General features: G+C 32.0%; 2 protein-coding genes and 1 pseudogene across 2 annotated transcripts; 2 read left to right on the plus strand and 1 right to left on the minus strand.

The window, feature by feature from the left end:
• Nucleotides 1–5,435: 5,435 nt before the first annotated feature.
• On the plus strand, nt 5,436–11,363 carry LOC129880861 (alpha-soluble NSF attachment protein-like). Its single transcript, XM_055955090.1, has 9 exons — nt 5,436–5,795; nt 7,172–7,221; nt 7,326–7,398; nt 8,003–8,082; nt 8,393–8,544; nt 9,066–9,225; nt 9,304–9,351; nt 10,056–10,136; nt 11,082–11,363. The coding sequence occupies exons 1-9, from the start codon at nt 5,651–5,653 to the stop codon at nt 11,160–11,162; spliced, it is 870 nt and encodes a 289-aa protein (XP_055811065.1). The 5' UTR covers nt 5,436–5,650; the 3' UTR covers nt 11,163–11,363.
• A 1,209-nt stretch (nt 11,364–12,572) lies between these two features.
• Nucleotides 12,573–16,432, plus strand: LOC129880857 (cation/H(+) antiporter 4-like). Its single transcript, XM_055955085.1, has 3 exons — nt 12,573–13,084; nt 13,638–14,651; nt 15,142–16,432. The coding sequence occupies exons 1-3, from the start codon at nt 12,833–12,835 to the stop codon at nt 16,261–16,263; spliced, it is 2,388 nt and encodes a 795-aa protein (XP_055811060.1). The 5' UTR covers nt 12,573–12,832; the 3' UTR covers nt 16,264–16,432.
• A 689-nt stretch (nt 16,433–17,121) lies between these two features.
• On the minus strand, nt 17,122–18,507 carry LOC129880862 (expansin-B4-like; annotated as a pseudogene).
• Nucleotides 18,508–19,997: the final 1,490 nt, after the last annotated feature.

A 19,997-nucleotide genomic window follows, 5' to 3' on the forward strand; every position in this document is an offset into this window, starting at 1 on the left:
GCTAATATCAATACCAGTTGATTCAAGGGAAGTTTGTTTAAGAGCGGTATGATCATATTTTATCTTGCTTTTTGATTCAATTCCGCTACTAGAGTGAGCTAACTCCAAATAACATGTCCACAATTCAGGTTTTAGGCGAATTGACTTGTATTGTGACATCATATTTGACAGTAATATAACTCTTAAAATAGTCCAAACATAATATACTTCTTAATCACACATTATTCAACTAATTTAATGTTAATTATGCTTTGTCGAAATACAATAAGAACTAAAATTAGAATCTATTAATATTCGAGGGACTAAAAATGTTATTATTTAGAAGAAGAAATTAAATAAAAGATTAGTGATAATGAAGGTTAAAGTTGTAAATATTATGGTGAGAATGATATATTTGAATAATTGAGAGATGCACATGGACCCGGCAATAGGGACCGGTTAAGAAGATTAAATGAACGTGGACGCAAATACGGCAAAAATGGCTCTTTTTCATAACAGCCAGCTAATGCCTTGCGAGGACTAAAGGGTATTTAAGAAATTTAAATATATAGGTAGTGATCACGTATATATTGTCAGTGTAATTTAATCTGTTATAATAACTAATTTTGTTTATTTTGAAGTTAGTAATCTCATGTTTACTAAGATCATAATCAAATATTTTATAAAATATTTAGTGAATTTTTTAATACATATTTACTATTTAGGATGTAGGTTAAAACTACTAGATTCATGTTAACGGTGGAGTCATTCTTGTATAAGGAGGTTCTGTCAATTGATATCCTCTGAAAATTACTCTAAGTAAATACGTGATTTTAATTACTTTTCGTGTTTACTTCTATATGTTCTGAATCTCCTAAAAGAAAATTTAATAACTTCAATCATTAATTGGTGTGATCATAAATAATACTATAGATCTGCCTCTACATAGCTTATGCTTACTTGTTTAAGACTCCGGCATAATTATTATCGCATGAAAAAAATATTATAATTATATTTTAGATGATTTTAATAATGTAAATTTTCTTTAATTTATAACAATGTAAAAGTTAATTTTTTTTATTATTATTTTTCACTCAATATTCATAATTTGCATTGAAATTCTGATTAAATTCAACTCGCACACTATAGAAAACATTCAAAAGTGAAACTCTCAATCGAATTTTCTCCGTACCGCTCCAACTTAAAAACTCTTATTAAATTAAGAAATGGTTGATGGGATATGTGGTCCCGCCATAGGACGCCCCCTACTATAAGCCACTATCGGACAATAATATTATAATCACAAAAATAAACACATTAATTCGATTCAATTTTGGTGACAAATCACGTGGAGTTTTACCAAGTAGTATGATTATTAATACTTTCGTCATTTTAATTTATTCGTTCTATTTTTTTAAGCTATTTCAAAAAAAAATGTATTTTTCTTTTTTAATTTTAGTAATTTTTTAAATTCAATTATTCACATAATATATATATAATCACAAATTAAAAATATTTATATTAAGTATATTTTAATTTATAATTATAAAATTCAAAAAAAATATTTAATTTCTTAGATTTTTGGTCAAATAAAATAAAAAAATTAAAATGAAGAGAGTAATAATTATTACTAGTAAAAAATGTTGAGTACGTCACTTATAAATCTAGAAAAGTGAATATATATGCTAATTAAAATTCTCCAGCTAGCATTTGTGCATAGTTAAATTAATGAGAAAATTAAGTCCATGTTCCATAAAAGTAAAATAATTACAGATAAATATCTCTTTATAATTCATACTTTTCAAAGCATGAGATTCGCGACCAAGATACCGTCGTAGTATCATATACTGACATGGTATCATTGAAATTACTTCAGTCCTTAATGATACCACCACAGTATATCTATATATTATCATGGTATCATTGATGTCTACTTTAATCCTTCAACTGCATCTCCATGAAACCATCATATGCTGGCATAATATCATTAAGGATCGTTTCATATAATCATTAAGGATCGTTTCATACAAATGTTGAATGATATCATCATATTATATATATACTGTGATGGTATCATAAATGTTTTTCTAAGTCATTCGATATTACATGAATGATACTAGCACAATATATTTGTATATTATCATGATATTAAAAAATTTTAATGACACACTTTTAAAATCCTCAATGATACCATAATAATATATTGATACATTATCGGTATCATAGGATTGACTTTTTTTTTAGAAATAAAAATAAAATAATTAAGAGAAAATTATTAAAATCACAATCTTATTTATTAAACTAATTAGTAAATATATTCTTTCTGATACTCCGTCGGTAAATTGATATCATATCGGTATCATATAGGACTGAGTTTAATCCTTGTGATACTCTATCGGTATATGATACCCTATCGGTATCATTTAGGGTAAGCGCTGACGTCAGCATTACGTCAGTGCATGGATTTAAAAATAATTAAAGGGGGTACATCAATAATTAGTTTGATCGAATGGGTACTGAAAGTAATTATTTTGGGATGAAATATGGGGTGATATTGTGTAGCTTTCCCATAATTAATAATGTACGAAAGTGATTTGTCAGGGAGATTGGGCTTTGTAAGTTATTTATAATTTTTTTAATTTTATGATTTATTTATAAGAACTTTTTATTTTTATACACAACCCATCTAAAAAGATAATTTTTGCTATTGACATAATACATAAATATGTCATTTAATTTGATTTTAACTGATAAATATGTTCTTTAACGGTAGGTGTGCACAAGTAGTCACTTAAATCTGTATAAAATTGAACAAATAGACACATTTATCCTATATGATGTCTTACATGACAATTTTGTGTCCTACGCGGAGTCCTACATGTATCATGTCATGTAGAATATGTGTGTTTACTTGTTCAATTTTATACAAATTTAAGTATTTTTTCATACACTATCAAAATTAAATGACATAGCTATTTGTTGAAACCAAGTTAAATAGCATATTAATATATTATAACTTTTCTATTCACTTTATCAATACAAGTATCAAGAAATCTCTTTTTTTTCCGTATCTTTTGTTAGTCAACTCAACAATAATATGACTTTAAGGATCACCAAACAATCTTTTAGAAAATATTCCATTTTTTTTTTATTCATTGTTCGATATTCATATTGAAGTTCGATTAATTCAGATTTGTGCCGAATAGGACCTCATTCAGGAGAGTAGTACTTCCTGCTAAAGATTTTTTTCATGCACGAAACTTAAATTTAAAATTTTCGATTAAGAGAGGAGCAATTCCATCAACTGCACTACATTCTTGTTTGGACGGTCATTATTTTCTTGGAGGATCTATTTTTATATATGATTTTTTATTATTTCAATTAGTATCCTTGGCGTGTTGGGAAAGAAGTGGGCGTATCCTGTATGACAGCAAAGCTGAACCTTTAAATTTAAAATAATTTCCTTGATTTCAATATGATTTTTTGATTTGGTATGAAATTTTAAAATGTTTGAAACTAAAGAGGTGTAAAAAAAAGATTTTTCTTTCTTGATCAAACTAAAAAAAAAATGAAAAACAAAGCCGCCCCACCCCTATTAGGGTGGTTAATGAGGAGATTGCATATTGATTTGTTTTGTTTCTATCCTTTTTTATTCGTCCAAAAAAAAAACCCTTAAGACTCTTTCACGTATTTTTGGATATAATTAGCTCAAAGCAACATTACTAGCTTACTTTGGTTTGATACGACCCACTTAGGGCTCAAGAACCTTTCCCTTCTTAAAAAATGAGTATTATGTCTAAAAATTCTGATTTTATATTAGAAGATGTGTGTTGTATCTTACGTTCGTCTGGAGGGATTTATTGCACAAAAAAGTGAAGACAATTCTATTATAACTTATTGTATAAAACTCGAAATGATGAACGATTTGAACCTTTAAATAGAAAATCAAACTGCTATAATTTACATTTAGAAATCTCAGCCAAATACGTCATATATCGGAAGATATAGCTTTTAAAAGAATTAAGTCATATGTTACTTGAACGTTGTATGTATTTGCGAACATTTTCAACTTTGTTTTTAGCTTCCTTTGATCATATATGATTTCAAAGTTATAAACAAAGAAAAAAATACAATTCAAAATGGCAGCAAGCAAATCATGGCAACCGATGTAACTTCATGATAAATTCAACCTATCTATCATGTTGTATTACTCACAAATCATACATGATCGTTATGATTTCAAAACTACAAATAAAGAAGAGGGAAAATACATTTCAGAATCGTCACAAATAAGTCATGACAAATCAGTATGACTTTACACTATATTCAACGTAACTATCACGTTGGATTACTCATGTTTTATGTTATATCCAACATATATAACTGACATATTATTACTCACAAATCATATCGAATCACCATGATTTCAAGTTACTTTTTTATTTAACTTCTTTCAGTTCCAATTAAAAAAATGAATAGCAATCAAGGTGAATTAAATGAATGAAAGGTTTTCTACCAAAACATTAATCTTAAGCACGTTTTGGTGTAAGCAAAAATAAGATAAGAACAATTATACTCATTGTTTTTCGTTATTAGATGGACATTTTGTTAATATCTCTTTTCAATATCGTGTTTGATCATCGTAATTATTTGGAACAATGCTTATTATTCAAATAAATTACAAATATTGGTTATTTATTACATCAGTTGAATCCATCTGATTGGTTCTTATAAAAGAAGCTAGGTTAATTAAAATAAACTCAACCATGTCTATTTATCAAAAAGTAATGGGAAATTGTAAAAAAATAAAATAAAAATTTTACAGTCCAATACAAAATTTTGCATTGAAGCACGTACACATAAATAACCATTTTTTTAAACAATGTTTATACACCTAATATATTGTTATATTTATACAATATTTATATACTTATATAATTAAAGTATCTATATTGTATAAATATGTATTTACCTTATATAAAAGTGTGTAAAAATGTATATACCCTTGTATATAAACGTATAACAATTCATAATATACGTAAATACAATTGTAGACATCAAAAAATTATAAGACTCTACAAGACGAGTTCAATTTCAATTAGGATTTCTGAGAGGTTATTCTACCTTAGACCCTAATTCATGTCTATATAAAGGGTATTATATTCTCTTGAAAATACATCTTGAATATTTCGCAAATTTATGGAATATTCACAAAGATCAATCGAGATCAAATAAATCTCATAAAGGTCCATATCATCCTAGTTCGAGAAATACGTCATTATGAGAGAAAAGAATCAAGGGAGAAATAGAATTGTTACCATATTGTTTTATCTATAATATTGTTGTTTCTTCAGATTTTATCTATGGTTGATTTATTTTTCATTTATTGCAAACAACAACTTTTTCTTATTATTTCAACCCATACAATTCAACAACTATATTTCATAAATACACAAACTGTAGCCTACATTTCGTAATTACGCTATCGGAGAATCCTTAAAGAATTTCTTGGAAATTCACAATTCCGGTTCGAAACTTCCAAGCCCAACTAAAAGTATACAGGTTTGACAAAAGTCAAGGCCCGTCATTTAAAAATCAACTCACTCACCTTATTTTGATTCTTCTTCATTTTCCATAAAATTCCTCTTCTGCTAAGCAAAAATAAAATAAAATGGGGGATCAAATAGCTAGAGGTGAAGAATTCATGAAGAAAGCTGAGAAAAAACTAAGCGGTTGGGGAATTTTCGGCTCTAAATATGATGACGCTGCAGATTTATTCGATAAAGCTGCTAATTGCTTCAAACTCGCTAAATCATGTTAGTTTTATCAACATAATTTGTTGTAATCAACTTCAGTAATTGTAGTGATTAACTGTGATTTCGTTTTTTTTAATCAATTGCGGGTGTTATTTTTTGTATTTAAATACGGATTAAGGATGCTTAGTTTCGAATTTATGAAGATTGGGATGTGTTTTTTGAATTGATTGTTATTCTTATGTAGATAATCGGTCTGTCAAAGTAATTAGTTGTAAATCATAACTTTTGCTAGGATTTTCACTCTAAATTTTTCTCTTGGGATTTCATTGTTTTGTTGTTTGATCAAAAGATTCTTTGGGTGTGGCCTGTACCTGTCAAAAATTTTGGGATTTTTTTCTTAGGAAAACAAGTTACTTGAAACTAGGGAAAATGACTTCACGAGTAGAAGTAGGGAAAACAAGTTCTACAAATGATATTCCACACACTTCATCTTTAACCCTTCCATAACCCCCATCCCCACCACTCCACACCTCTATCTCCACCCACCTCCCGTAGTATTTATTTGTTGAAGTGTGTGAGCATCGCATCTTGCTTACGTACCGAACGCAAGAAAATAAGTAAGAATCCCACTTAATTTCCTGAAAAACATTTTCCAAGAAAACATTTTTCTTCGCACCGAACACACCCTTTGTTTTTTGGAAATAGTTTTCTGTTGTTTAATTTCATTTTATTCAAAATGCTTTTGTTTGTATTTGTGAAGATCGTTATACTCAGAATGCTTATTTGATTCGAGTACGGGTGTAGTCAGTAAAACGTAGTAGCATATTGATGTACATTTTCTTTTGGTGAAAAATTGGGAAGAATGGTAGTTATATTACTTTCTGAATCTTCTTATGACTGGCATATTGCTCATTTATGGAAAATAATTTACTGGGAAGCTTTTGTCATATTTTTGACATGCTAATACCATTCAATGAGTCAACTATTACTTGTGAGTTAATGCAAAAATAGTTTGATGTTTGGACTATCACCTGATTTATCTGTGTGGATTGTGAAAGTCAGTGAATTGACACCGAAAAATGGAAGAGAGGATATTCCTTAACGGTTTCTTGTATACGACGGACACCATTTGTTTGATACTGGAAAAAACTGAAAGATTATGATGTAGCAAGGTCTCAGATTTCTGGATAAACCTTAGTTTTAGAGAACTCCTCAGTTGCTCCTTCGATAGTAGAATTGAACAGGTTTAAATGGGGCAAAATGGATATAGAGGATCATATGAGCAAACCCAACTTGGGGTTGAGCATCATAGTAGTAGTAGTAGTTGTTGTTGTTGTTGTAGGATCTATCAGAGAAGGCTTACTGTTTCATAAAGTAGATCATCTCTATGTTATAACAAAAAACTGCATATTAATCTTGGAACGTTGGTCTTTCAGGGGATCGAGCTGGAGCAGTATATGTCAAATTAGCGAGTTGTCATTTGAAGGTAAGCTTTTTATCCTCTCGAATGACTTGTCTATATCTGATGCCTTTCCCTTTCATTTTTCCAGCAAACTCAAATTTTTGAACTATTTTTTCTTATCTTATCAGTTGGATAGCAAACATGAGGCTGCTAGTGCTTACGCTAATGCTGCTCATTGCTACAAGAAGACAAATATGAGAGGTTGTGTGTTGCCTTCTTGTGCTTCTGTCCACTTCTTTTAGGTTGCGGAATGTCTTATGCGCTCCAAAATAATATGCGTTGACATCCTTGGAGATATGTCCATTGCACACTAGATTGAAGCTCTTTTAAATTTCTTTCAGTAGGACCTCTTTAAAAGATATGTTGTACAATTTAGTAATGAACAAAGCTTCCTTGTCCCAGAATTATGGTCTATGAGTGGTCGTTCGTATTGTAGTTGATTGTACTGCTTTCCTATTTCTATATAGTTTCCCTATTGTCCTTTAGGAGCTGGATAATCTCCTTTATTGGTGAGCTTATGGCATTTGCTAAAAACATGATACTAGCAGTATTTAAATGTTTCCTGTAAAGATGTACAAAGAATGCGTGGTCCCACTATTCGTGAATATAGCTGAGCACGCCCACCCTATGTTGACCTCTTGGTAAATGACTTGGTACATTATATAAATATAGAAGCGAATGTAGTACCATATCAGTTGATCATTTCAGATTCATACTGTATGTAATCATCATGTCAAATTCAGTTTTTCATTCATCAGATTTCACTTTTTCTGAAAAAGAACTCTTTACGATGTATCTCTTGCAGAGGCGATATCATGTCTAGAGCAGGCAGTACACATGTTTTTGGACATTGGAAGGCTAAGTATGTCTGCAAGATATTACAAGGTACAACAATATTGTCTGTGAGAATCCGGATGTGCTCTTTATTGTTTTAAATAGCAGTACTGTGTGCTTGGTCAAAATTCTTTTTTAATTTAAGGTCCGGTTTTGGTAAATTTAATGCTTAGTCTCTTCAATTTATATAGTAGCAATTTAAACTTTTATACTATCAGGAAGTTGATAAGTGACTGTCTAATGTAGTACATGGCCGTCTTGTTTCATTATAATGTTTCTAGATATCGTTTGCAGTTAATTGGAGTGCATCTTGAAAGCTTGGTTGGATTTGAAAGATACATAATAAATTTGCTGTTTCCAGGAAATTGCTGAATTATATGAACAAGAGCAAAATTTGAAGCAGGCTATCATTTACTATGAGAAAGCTGCTGATCTTTTCCAGAGTGAGGATGTAACGACATCTGCAAATCAGTGCAAGCTGAAAATTGCTCAATTCTCTGCTCAAGTAGAAGAGTAAGATTCTTGTCTTGAAGTAGTAATACAGTTTTCTAAAGAAGAATAAATGTGTCTGACAATTGCAAATTCATTGCTGAGCTTGGAAATGTTGACACAGTTGAAGACGAAGGCAACTGGTTAAAAAATGGACCTAAAAACTACAAGAGAAGTTCCTTTGAGAACAATTTCTGCATAATCTGGGAAATCTGAATTTGATGCTAAGCTCCTCTGTTTATCTTGTGTATTTTATGTGGAAGTATTGAATTCTATCCTAGTGTCTTAGAGTACTGATGCAATAAATCTTATATATGGGTTGAAAAAAGGAAAAGTTATAGGAGTCAAAACTAATTACTAGGAAAAGAAATCAACTCCAAACTAAGTATAGAAATGTGTATTAAATGTGCATTTTAAAAGCACTAAGAATTTATAAGTTATAAATGTTAATAAACTAATGTTTTACTTCTAACTGCTCCATATGTAAGAATTACTGAAGCCTTGCATTGTAAAAGAAAACTTAACATCCAGTATTTGTCACCCAGATATCAAAGAGCAATTGTGATCTTTGAGGAGATAGCCCGGCATTCCATTAGCAACAACTTGTTGAAATATGGAGTTAGAGGGCATCTTCTGAATGCTGGTATTTGCCAACTTTGTAAAGGTGATGTTGTTGCAATCAACAATGCATTGGAGCGATATCAGGTAGAGTATTCTTCTTGTTAAGCTTCTAAGATTTCAACTGACATGATGTCTAAGTAAATAATGCATCCTAACTTGCAGGAACTGGATCCAACATTTTCAGGGACACGCGAGTGCAAGTTGCTAGTGGTATGCCATAGCTTGTATTAACTCAAGCATACGAGTTCTTTTATCTTGATCCCTTCTCCGTCTCTTTTAATCAAGTTTGCCTGCTTTATCTGTGGATATAGCAAGTACATACCATATTAAATGTGTAAATTGTTAAGAATTATCCAAAATATGAATTGTCAACTTTAGTGTGGTTGATCGAAACTTAAATGAGTGTTTAATGCAGACAGGGGAAATGTATATATGGGAATGAATTACCAGGACACAGAATGGAGTTTCCTCTGCGGGTTGACTTGTGTCTGATCTTTTTGTTACTCCTTTTTTTTGAGGCATAAAAGTTGAACATTTATTTATTAGTCAAGTCTGGGTAAGGGTAAACTGAAGTGACTGATGAAAGTGCAGATTTTAACAACATATTAGTATATGGGGTTTTGTGAAAAACTAGGAGAAATGTCTATGTAGTATTATTCGAAGAGAACTTTCGAGATAGGTAATCAAAATCAGAGGAAATTGACTGCAGAAATGATTTCCTTTGACATAAGCGCAATGTTTGATAACCAACATAGCTACTATATGATGAACAATCAATTTGAGGTCCATGTATGCAAGTGCTAGAGTAATTTTATTCACTCACTTGATAGCATAGTTATTTCTTTCAGGATCATTATGTGTTCCAAAATATGATAATGTAGAATTAATTTGGGAGAATACTTTTGCAATGACAGGATTTGGAAGCTGCTATTGACGAGGAAGATGTTGCAAAGTTTACTGGTTGTCTTCAGGAATATGATAGCATGACAAAGCTGGTAAATTTTAATGTTCTCCACTTTCTTTGCCCATAAAAAGACAGAAATGTTTAGATGTTACCAACTGCTGATAATTGTACATTTTTGGGTTTCTTCTTTGTGGTTTTGGCTTACATATATTCCTATCTTCTAACTCCTCACATCGCCGTCAATCCTTGGTCTACATAGTAGTAAAGTTGCTCAGTGTTCTTTTCTTTTCTCTAGCATTTTATGAGGTTATAAACTCCAGTTGTGCTCCATATGAGGTTGCGGTGCAGATTTTATAAATCACATAGAATAAGTTTCATTTCAGGACTGATTGATGTTGCAGTTAATCTTCAGGCATTGCGTTGTATGTAGTAACTGCAGAATTGTACATGTAGTAACTGGAAACACCTTTGGCAGTTCATTTTATGTACTCTACTTGATAGTGCCAGTCCCACGCGAGTCACGACTAAACTAAAGAAAGGAACCCTGTCATTTTCTAGATATTTCAGAAGGCAAAATACATAAATATGCCCTTAAACTTGGATTCAATTGACATCTATGCCTCCAATTTTGTGTGTGCACAAGTAGACACTTAAACTTGTATAAAATTGAACAAATAGACACACGTGTCCTACATGGAATAGAACACGTAGGACGCCACGTAGGGCACATAATTGCCATGTAGGACGAATGTTTTTATTTGTTCAAGTTTTGGATAATTAAAGTACCTACTTGTGCACTAGTATAGTTAGATGTCATAGTTGCCAGCTGAAGCCAATCTAAGAGTCATATTTATGTATTATGACATTTCAGAATGTATACTTTCTAATGTTTGTTTTCATATTTCACTTATCCAAGTGAGATGGGAATTTCGTACTTTGTTGGCTCAATCAACCTAAACACACTTCTTTGCTATTCATTTTTCATTGTTCATCGCAATACTCATGCCTTTTGTCGTTTTTTCCCCCCACTTAACAGGATGAATGGAGGACAACACTTCTTTTGAGAGTGAAGCAAGCGTTGAAGGCGAAGGAGCTAGAGGAAGATGATCTTACTTAAATTGTTCTTATATGAAACTGGTTGTAAAGTGCATTATTTGTGATTCCAATTATTTCTACTTGGTGATTGTTTTCTTATCATGCTGCATAAGTGTTACATTTCATTTTGTACTGATTGAGTTTGACTTCCATATTCAGTTAGAGTACCAACAAGGTTTTAAAATGGCAGTTGATATTAATGGTTTCATACAACAGAGTTCTTTATTGAGTTCCTCATAAAAATTGTGAGTTGTCTAAGTTGATTGAGTTTGATTACCAAATTGAGTAGTATTGTTACCTGTACCTGTTGCCGATAAGTGATGACATGTATTTTGTGAAACTAATTGAGGTGTGTATAAATTTGTTTTGACAGCACGATTATCAAAAATAAGTAAATAAAGTCTTTTGAATTTGAAAAGACTAAAGTAAAATAGTTCGGGGTATCAGTTTGCATGCACTAATAAATTGATGAAAGTGAGTAAAAAATATTGTGACGAATATTTCCGTTTATCCATAAACAATATTTTTCTTGTAAAAATTGGTTTTGTAGTGTTTTTCAAATAATGAACTATTCTAGTATTTAATGAAGTATTGAAAAAAAAATCACCTGTTCAAACACAATTATATTACATACAACAATAGTTTTCTAAAAATAATCAACAAAAAGACAATTTAAGATCAAATTGCAATTAGTTTTCTAAAATTGCCCCATACTTAATAACAACTTTTATGATAACTTAAACCTCTCAAATCTTGTATAATCCTAATTATTTTTTGTGAGGTTTAGGTTCATACATTAAGCTTATAAAACAAAGACAGTCCAATGTACGAAATATTTTAGTTACAGTCATAATAATCGGAGAACAACGATATACTCCAAGAAAATAATACAAAACATCTATTAATGACTGAGTTCAAGTTCGTGACAAATTACATAAAAATAGTTTTACTCTCAGCATGAGCGGAGCCAACTTAGGCTTAGAAAGTTCATTTGAACCCCCTTCTACTAAAAATTACACTATTTATAAATGATTCTTTTTTTCACGTATATATATAATAGATGTTGAATTTCTTTCGGCTAGTTTATGTGTTTACTTATTCACATTTTGAATCTTTTTAGTGATAATTCTGGCTCCGTCCCTAACTATCAAACCTTAAACACACCTCATTTTCATCATCCTTATTTTGGTAACCCCCATCCCACCACCCCACACCCTTACCCCTAATCTTATTTTTCATAATATTTATCTAGATTATCTATAAAAATACCTTTTAAGATAATTTTTTTCCTGACCTATTGAGAACAAAAAAATAACTACAAAATTCAATTATTTTAAGTACTTCCTACTTCCATATTGAAATTGGATAACATTCAAATTCACATCAAAAAGTGGGTAAAATCGATTTGGTACTACGAGACTCGAACCCAAAACCTCTTGGCTAATTGACATGATATTTACTCCTCCTTTATACTTTCATCTTTCCCGCTACATTGCCTTCTGCAAACCAAACCAAAGGCATTGAACATTTTACGGGTGTGAGTAGTATTTTCGTCCCTCCATTTTTGCTTCATACAACAATGATACTACAAATCTCAAAAAAAAATCTTGAATTTCTCTTCTTCTTCAAATGTGGGGGTAATTTTCGACCTAGCCAAGGTCAGCATTATCTTCATCATCATCATCATCATCAATGGCGACGGCGACGGCAACATCAGTGAAAATAAACCCAAAAGGGGAATTACCCGGTGGAGTTGATGAAAAATGTTATGCAGAAATACCCCTTCATTCACCTGGATTATGGGGTTTACCCGATTCTAGCTTATTCCTTGATTTCAATTTGCCGTTGCTGCTTCTCCAATTAGCGGTCATATTTCTGCTGACCCAATCCCTACATTTGGTTCTCAAACGAATCCGTCTTCCCCGACTTATCTCTGAGATTTTGGTATTATTTCCATCTATTTCACATTTATCCATATCTTCTTATTCATAATGTGCAACATGTTGTTTTTTAAAATTATGGTGACCGGGCTAGCTTTCACACATGTTCTGGCCATGGGATATGTAAATAGGGCAAACAAAAAAACTAATTCTTTCACTCAATTTATGTGGCACAGTTTAAATTTGTAGATTCAAAGTTGTAAACTTTGATTGTGAATTTGGACATAGAATCTTTCATTTATGCTTGTCCTCCCAATAGTGGTGAAGCTAGAATTTTCAGTAAGTGGGTTCAAAGTTTAAAAGTAGACACACAAACTATCTACTATATATATATATTAAAAAATTATTTTAACCATGTATAAATAGTATAATTTTCGGATGAACCCTGAATTCAAGGTGGCTCTGTCCCTGCCTCCCAAGGTAAGGGTAAGGTCTACATACACTTTATCCTCTCCCAACCCCATCTGTGTGATTACAGTGACTATGTTGTTGTTGTGATATAATTTATGGTTGTATTTAACTCCAGATTTGATGATGGTATTGTCTTCCACCTACAGGCAGGTATCATACTGGGCCCAACAATGCTAGGAAAGGTCCCGAAATTTACAGAGAATTTATTCCCACAATCAGGAGAAGTTTTCATAGATTTAATGTCAAAAATTGGGTATATCTTCTTTATATTTCTAAGTGGAGTGAAGATGGACCCAAAAGTGGTGTTGAGAAGTGGTTCGAGGGCGTGGACAATAGGGTTACTTGCAGTCATTCTACCCGTGGCCTCTTTTGCGAGCTTGTATTTTGGATTCTTTTCACAAGATGTAAACTTGCATAGATACCGACAACCAGCCACCCAAAGTATTTTCTTGATACAGGGTTTGATTGCATTTCCTGTGGTTGCTTCACTCCTTGTTGACCTGAAAATCATGAATTCTGAGCTTGGTCGTCTTGCTCTGGCATCAAGTTTGATCAGTGACTTATTTAGTAATCTGGGGTTGACTATCTTCTCCACCCTTAGAATTGGATTCTTGGCAGAGATTACCACTGTAATCTCTGTACAGTCTTTTGTTCTACTTCTTGGCATAATCTTGCTTATTGTGTTTACCGTGCGACCTTTTTCACTTTGGGTCATCAAAAGGACTCCAGAAGGCAGGCCTGTAAATTCCGTTTACATTATTTCGGCATCGGTCGCTGTCTTCTTAGCTGTGATTCTTGTTGATAATGCAGGGCTTAATTACCAATATGGTCCTTTTATTCTAGGTCTTGTCATACCAGATGGTCCACCTCTCGGGTCAACATTGGTAGATAAATTAGAGACCTTAGTATCTGGTATGCTTGCACCTCTTCTGATTACTTATTGTGGTATGAAAGTAAATCTGGTTGATCTGTATGATCTCGTGTTCTTGAATTGGGTATGGGTTATGGTGTTCTTTTGTCTCACCGTGAAGTACGCATCAGTTTTCCTTCCAGCATTGGCCTGCAAGGTGCCCCCAAAAGATGCTGCAGCTCTTGCCTTCATCATGATCTCACAAGGTGTTATTCAGATGTCTTTTTACTTGAACAATGTTATTAATCAAGTAAGTATTCAGTTATCCTTTCGATATCTAAAAATTGCTGTTCCATAATTACATTTTTGAGTTTTTGTTGCTGAGCCTGCAGTAAGTACTGTAACGTATAAATGTTTTCCCTGGAATACTAATGCAGTTTCTTTACATGGGCACATTTGTACATACTACAATTTTAGCTTTCTTAATCCATGGAATGCTGTTCTGTGCTTTTTTCCATCATGTCAAGCATAACAAGCAAGTTGTTCTGTGCTTATAGCTGATTATCTTTGAAATTATGCAATGTCCCCCTTTTTTGGGGTGACGTGGGGGGTGGTGGGGGTGTATTATTGTTGTCGACACTGTGTACCTGTTTATTGTCAACGTGTGAAATGTTGGTGTGTGATTGCAATGCTGCTTATGAAAAAAAGAAACCATCTTTAGTCATTCGTAGATTGTGCTAATAACCTTTTTCAGCTAGACTTCTAATTCCGTTTTCTCTTCCCCTTTTATTGAATCACAGACATTTGATGGAGAAACCTTTTCCATGCTAACTGCATCTGTATTACTCATAGCTGCACTCTCACATTTCTGCGTTGGGTCGCTCAATGATCATACAAGGATATATGCCGGTTATCAGAAAAGAGACATCCAACATGCTTCAAGCAATTCTGAGTTGCGCTTGCTTTCATGTGCTCATCGATTTGATGATGTCGTAGGTGTCCGTAAGCTCTTAGATGCTTCTTTTCCATGTAAAGAAAGTCCTTTAGCTGTGTATGCACTACACTTGGTGGAACTTGCTGGTCGAGCATCTCCAGTTCTAATTGATCATCAGCTTGGCCAAAAGAATACTTCTGGCGTTGCTCGATCACAAAAGATTGTCGAAGTTTTTATAGCATTTGAAAATCAGTTCTTGGGATCTGCTACTACACATTTCTTCACCTCAATGTCACTGCCAAGGTTCATGCATCAGGACATTTGTTCACTTGCGTTCAACAAGTTAGCCTCCATGATCATACTCCCATTTCACAGGAAATGGAATCACCAGGGGAAGATTATCTTGGACAGCAGTAACTTAAGAACAATCAACAATAATGTTTTGGACTTGGCTCCTTGTTCTGTAGGTATCCTAATTGATCGTCAGAAAATAAGGCGTCTAGCAATTCAATCCGATAATGAGTCATCAATGTATCAAGTAGCCGTGGTTTTCATGGGAGGTAATGATGATCGTGAGGCGTTAGCTTATGCTAAACGTATGTCAAGATCACCTGGACTTCAGCTGACTGTGGTTAGATTCGTGTCATGGGACATCGACGTACGTGAAAACCAGTGGGATGCTGTACTTGATGCTGAGATGTTGAAGGAGGTAAGACTTCTTGGTCAGCACCAGGATAACATTGTGTACAGAGAGGAAAGAGTTAAAGATGGAGCTGAAACAGCTTTGGTCATACATGCTATGGAAGAAGCCTTTGATCTTATCATGGTCGGAAGGCGTCATCGCGACGATCTACAACAACTATTAGGTCTTAATGAATGGAATGATTTGCCAGAACTTGGACCAGTTGGTGACATGCTTGCTGCTGCAGAGATCAATAGACCAGTTTCAGTCTTGGTGGTGCAGCAACAAATTGTAAAGAACAAATGAGAAAAGTAATCCTTCATTTGAAGCAAATAGACCAAAAAAGTTGCATATTATGTAAATGCCAAATTTCTTGGTGTAGATTTCATCACACAATTAAAGTTAAGGCCATGTCTATATATTCATTAACATTTGAATTTTCATGGCAATACAACAGCACACATCTCTCAATCAATTGCTCTAATTTTATAATTGGGATAATAACATATTTGGTCCATTGATTATTGGTAAATTCTGATTTTGGACCTTGTGATATAGTATGACTCTGCACATTAACCTTCAATAAATTAAAATGTATGTTTTTGGTCCTAATATGTAAGAAATATGTGAATATTTTGAGTATTTCTAGAACTACGTTACTCTTAAATATGGATTAACAAAACACATGAGTAGTTAAAAGATGGAACAATTAATAATTTTTGTAAATACGTGAAATCTCAATTAATTAAATATTAAATGTATTTAATCAAATATTACAAAGGCGGGAGCTAAAGTGCATCGGACTTCCCTTTAATCAAATATTACAAAGGCAATTAAAATTAGAATTTATCAATAATTGAGGGACAAACGTGCTATTCACCCTTTATATATATAAATCAAACTCAAATGCTTTATAATTTGGGAGAGAAATTGACATTTGATTTGTAAATTGCTCTTGCTTGCCAATTCATAGGAATGACATTATCAGTTTGGACTTGATGTTTATTTTGTGAAGTTAACCTAATAGAGAAAGGAGGTTTTTGTGTGTCTGGATAAATATGTATAGACCATGTTGCTCCAAACATTTGTTGCATTGGAAGCCATTTATTTGAATTTGTTGGTTTTATCTCAACTAAAGAGAGGTCACCATCTCCATTTTCAGCTTCAATTGCAATTGCAAAGAAATTAGGATTGGATCCTTTCTCAACCTTAAACATAATATTTTGCTTGTAGTCACATGCCACCCTGAAAAAAATCCCAAGAGGAATTAACCAAAGAATACTACTAAAAAAAATAGACAAATTTTGTAGTTAAACAATAAAATTCGTTTCTGACAACTCATTTTCGATCGGTTTTTCCCTAAAATCATAACGATCACTTTTTTTTACAGTTGATTTTGGGCCATTTTCTTATACAGTAACTTATTATAACATGTTAAATTACATAGATAATGCAAATTCTTTTATATTATTAGCATATTTATAAGTTGAATTCATAATACATAAATATGTTATTTAATATAGCTTCAGCTGACATCTATGTTCTCCAACTTTGGGTGTGGACAAATAGACACTTAAATTTGTATAAAATTAAACAAGTAGACACATATGTTTTACGTGGCATAATACACGTAGGGCGCCACTTAAAACACAAAATTGTCATGTAGGAAGAATGTGTCTATTTGTTCAAGTTTTGAATAGTTAAAATACCTAGTTGTGCACTAATAAAATTAGAGATCATAGTAGCCAGTTGAATCCAAATAAAGAATCATATTTATGTATTATGACTCTAAATATATATATAAAAAAATAGTTTGGTACGAAGAAACCCACTCACCTTTTATAGGAAATATCAATTCTTCCAAGTTTACGCAATTGGTCAGCTTGGCCAGACTTTGACATAGCTCCAAAGGCAGTTCCACTTAAATCAAAATGAATTGGATCATCATTGCATGTTCCTGGACACTCATCTGTAAGAGTTACTGTTATTGGATTTCCTGAACATTCTTGATTTTCATTGCATAAGACCTAAACAGTGAGTTATGAATTAAGAATTTAGACGTTATTGATCGAATTATTATAAGAAAGTGAGTATGTTCTCTAATGTAACATGTGTACATACGTACCTTATAACATGCACCACATTCTAAACCATGTTGGAACAAAACTTGATTTCCGGCGGTTATCATGGAGATGTATGGAGCTTTTGCTACATCTTCTTCTAGTCCGCAAGCTCCCCCTAAACACACAAAAAAAGATAATTATCGATAAATGTTCATAAACAAAAATAAGTTTACATATTATTATAACATGTTAAATTATACTGATCATGTAAAAACTTTTACGTTTTATATAAATCGATTTTCGAGAAATTACCACTGCCAGCTCCAGTGGGATCTCCATACCAAGTTGCCACTGCTGATGAAAATCCAGTAGCATCTAAATTACCGTTGATAAATGATTGGCAAGAACAAAAATTAACCAAGTCCAAGACAATATAAATAAACATGAAAATATAAAGAATTTTAGGAAAATTAAAAACCATAACCATTGTAAATTTAATTGAGTAACTTGTTTGCTCTTTAATTTAATTCCTCATCCATCCACAAATTTAAATTTAAATTTAGGAATTTTTATTGTAACAAAATATCACTTAAAAGAATCTAATGAATATCAATTATAAAACTTAAATGTAACAATAAATATTTTGTACTCCTAGTTTGTAGTATAAGACTAGGATCAAATGTAGATAGAACTAGTTTTTTGCTTGTAAAGAAGTTTAATAGGAATGACCAATTCTAACATAGGATTTGAGAATATTAAGATGAAGACTTTAATTTTTAAATCCCCACACTGAAAAATAGTATAGCCTATTAAGGTGAATACTTAATTTATTTATTTTTTTAAAAAATAAAAGTAAGACTTATCAAACAGATAATTGAAGTTATAGCTTGATTGATCAAACTTGCAAAACTTTTATTTTTACACTATTTCAAGAATAAATATCACTTTCTACGCGATTCAAAAATTATAATTATTTTTTAAAACTTCATATCATTTTAAATTAAAACAAAAAAGTAAAATGATCACAGAGTAACATAATATTTTAAGAAATAGAAAAAAAAACAGTAAATTTAATATTATTGCTAAATAAGACAGTCTTTTTTCAAATATATAATTATAACCACCTTTCAATTTATTTACAAAAATCATCACAAGATTTCATCAAACAAGACTCTTTTTAATTAACTTGTATTTAAAATTTGACAAACTAGAATCCCAATACAGTCAGTTTCATCATTATTGCTCAATCCACAATCTGTGAACAAATCCCCATAGATGTATGATATTTTTAATAAGCGATGAATCACTTTTCATGACTTGTCGCCTACTAAAAATACATAGTGTCTACTCTGCTCCTATCATAGACCTTCAGAAGCCTTGGAAGATTAAGAAGGTCATCACATGTTTTGAGCAGTTCGCCCGTATGTTGGTACTGTCATTTGCGAAAAATATATTTGATGAATTTTTACAATGTTGAGAATATGTGCATAGGAATTTATAGGGATGTTTTGGTATTAAATTTGGAAGGTATATGACCACTATAAATTATTTACCTAGTAAAGCTTTGCATTTCCACGGTATATAATTAAGATCAGATTACTTTGTTTAATTATATTTTTTTTTTGTCACTTTCGTACTACAACTTGATTTGATGAATTCCGTACCCAAGCAAGTCATTTAAATGTAATTATAAGTAATTTTATTTAATAGAATTTATAATAAATAATAATTAATTAGTAATGATAAATTAAAGGGGAAACTACACAAATTGGACCTATTGGGCAAAGTTATTCAAATTAGATCCAACCCAAATTATTTATCCGAATTGGACCCGTGATGGCCAGCTAAAACTTAACGGGGTTGAAGCATCTTCTTGGAATCACTAAGGAAGTAAGAAAGGATCCAGGATTGAAAAGAAAAGGAGGGACTCGAAGTTGGTTATCACTCAGGTCGTGGGAAACTAGGGACTTTAAGTGG

Source organism: Solanum dulcamara, chromosome 2 (assembly GCF_947179165.1).
Source record: "Solanum dulcamara chromosome 2, daSolDulc1.2, whole genome shotgun sequence".
Lineage (NCBI taxonomy): Eukaryota > Viridiplantae > Streptophyta > Magnoliopsida > Solanales > Solanaceae > Solanum > Solanum dulcamara.

Bases quoted from the DNA above. Each gene is read 5' to 3' on its own strand.
- LOC129880861 (XM_055955090.1), top strand. From the start codon at position 5,651: ATGGGGGATCAAATAGCTAGAGGTGAAGAATTCATGAAGAAAGCTGAG. The intron at 8,545-9,065 runs GTAAGATTCTTG...TTTGTCACCCAG, and splicing joins TTCTCTGCTCAAGTAGAAGA to ATATCAAAGAGCAATTGTGA. The intron at 10,137-11,081 runs GTAAATTTTAAT...CCCACTTAACAG, and splicing joins ATGATAGCATGACAAAGCTG to GATGAATGGAGGACAACACT.
- LOC129880857 (XM_055955085.1), top strand. From the start codon at position 12,833: ATGGCGACGGCGACGGCAACATCAGTGAAAATAAACCCAAAAGGGGAA. The intron at 13,085-13,637 runs GTATTATTTCCA...TTCCACCTACAG, and splicing joins GACTTATCTCTGAGATTTTG to GCAGGTATCATACTGGGCCC. The intron at 14,652-15,141 runs GTAAGTATTCAG...ATTGAATCACAG, and splicing joins TGAACAATGTTATTAATCAA to ACATTTGATGGAGAAACCTT.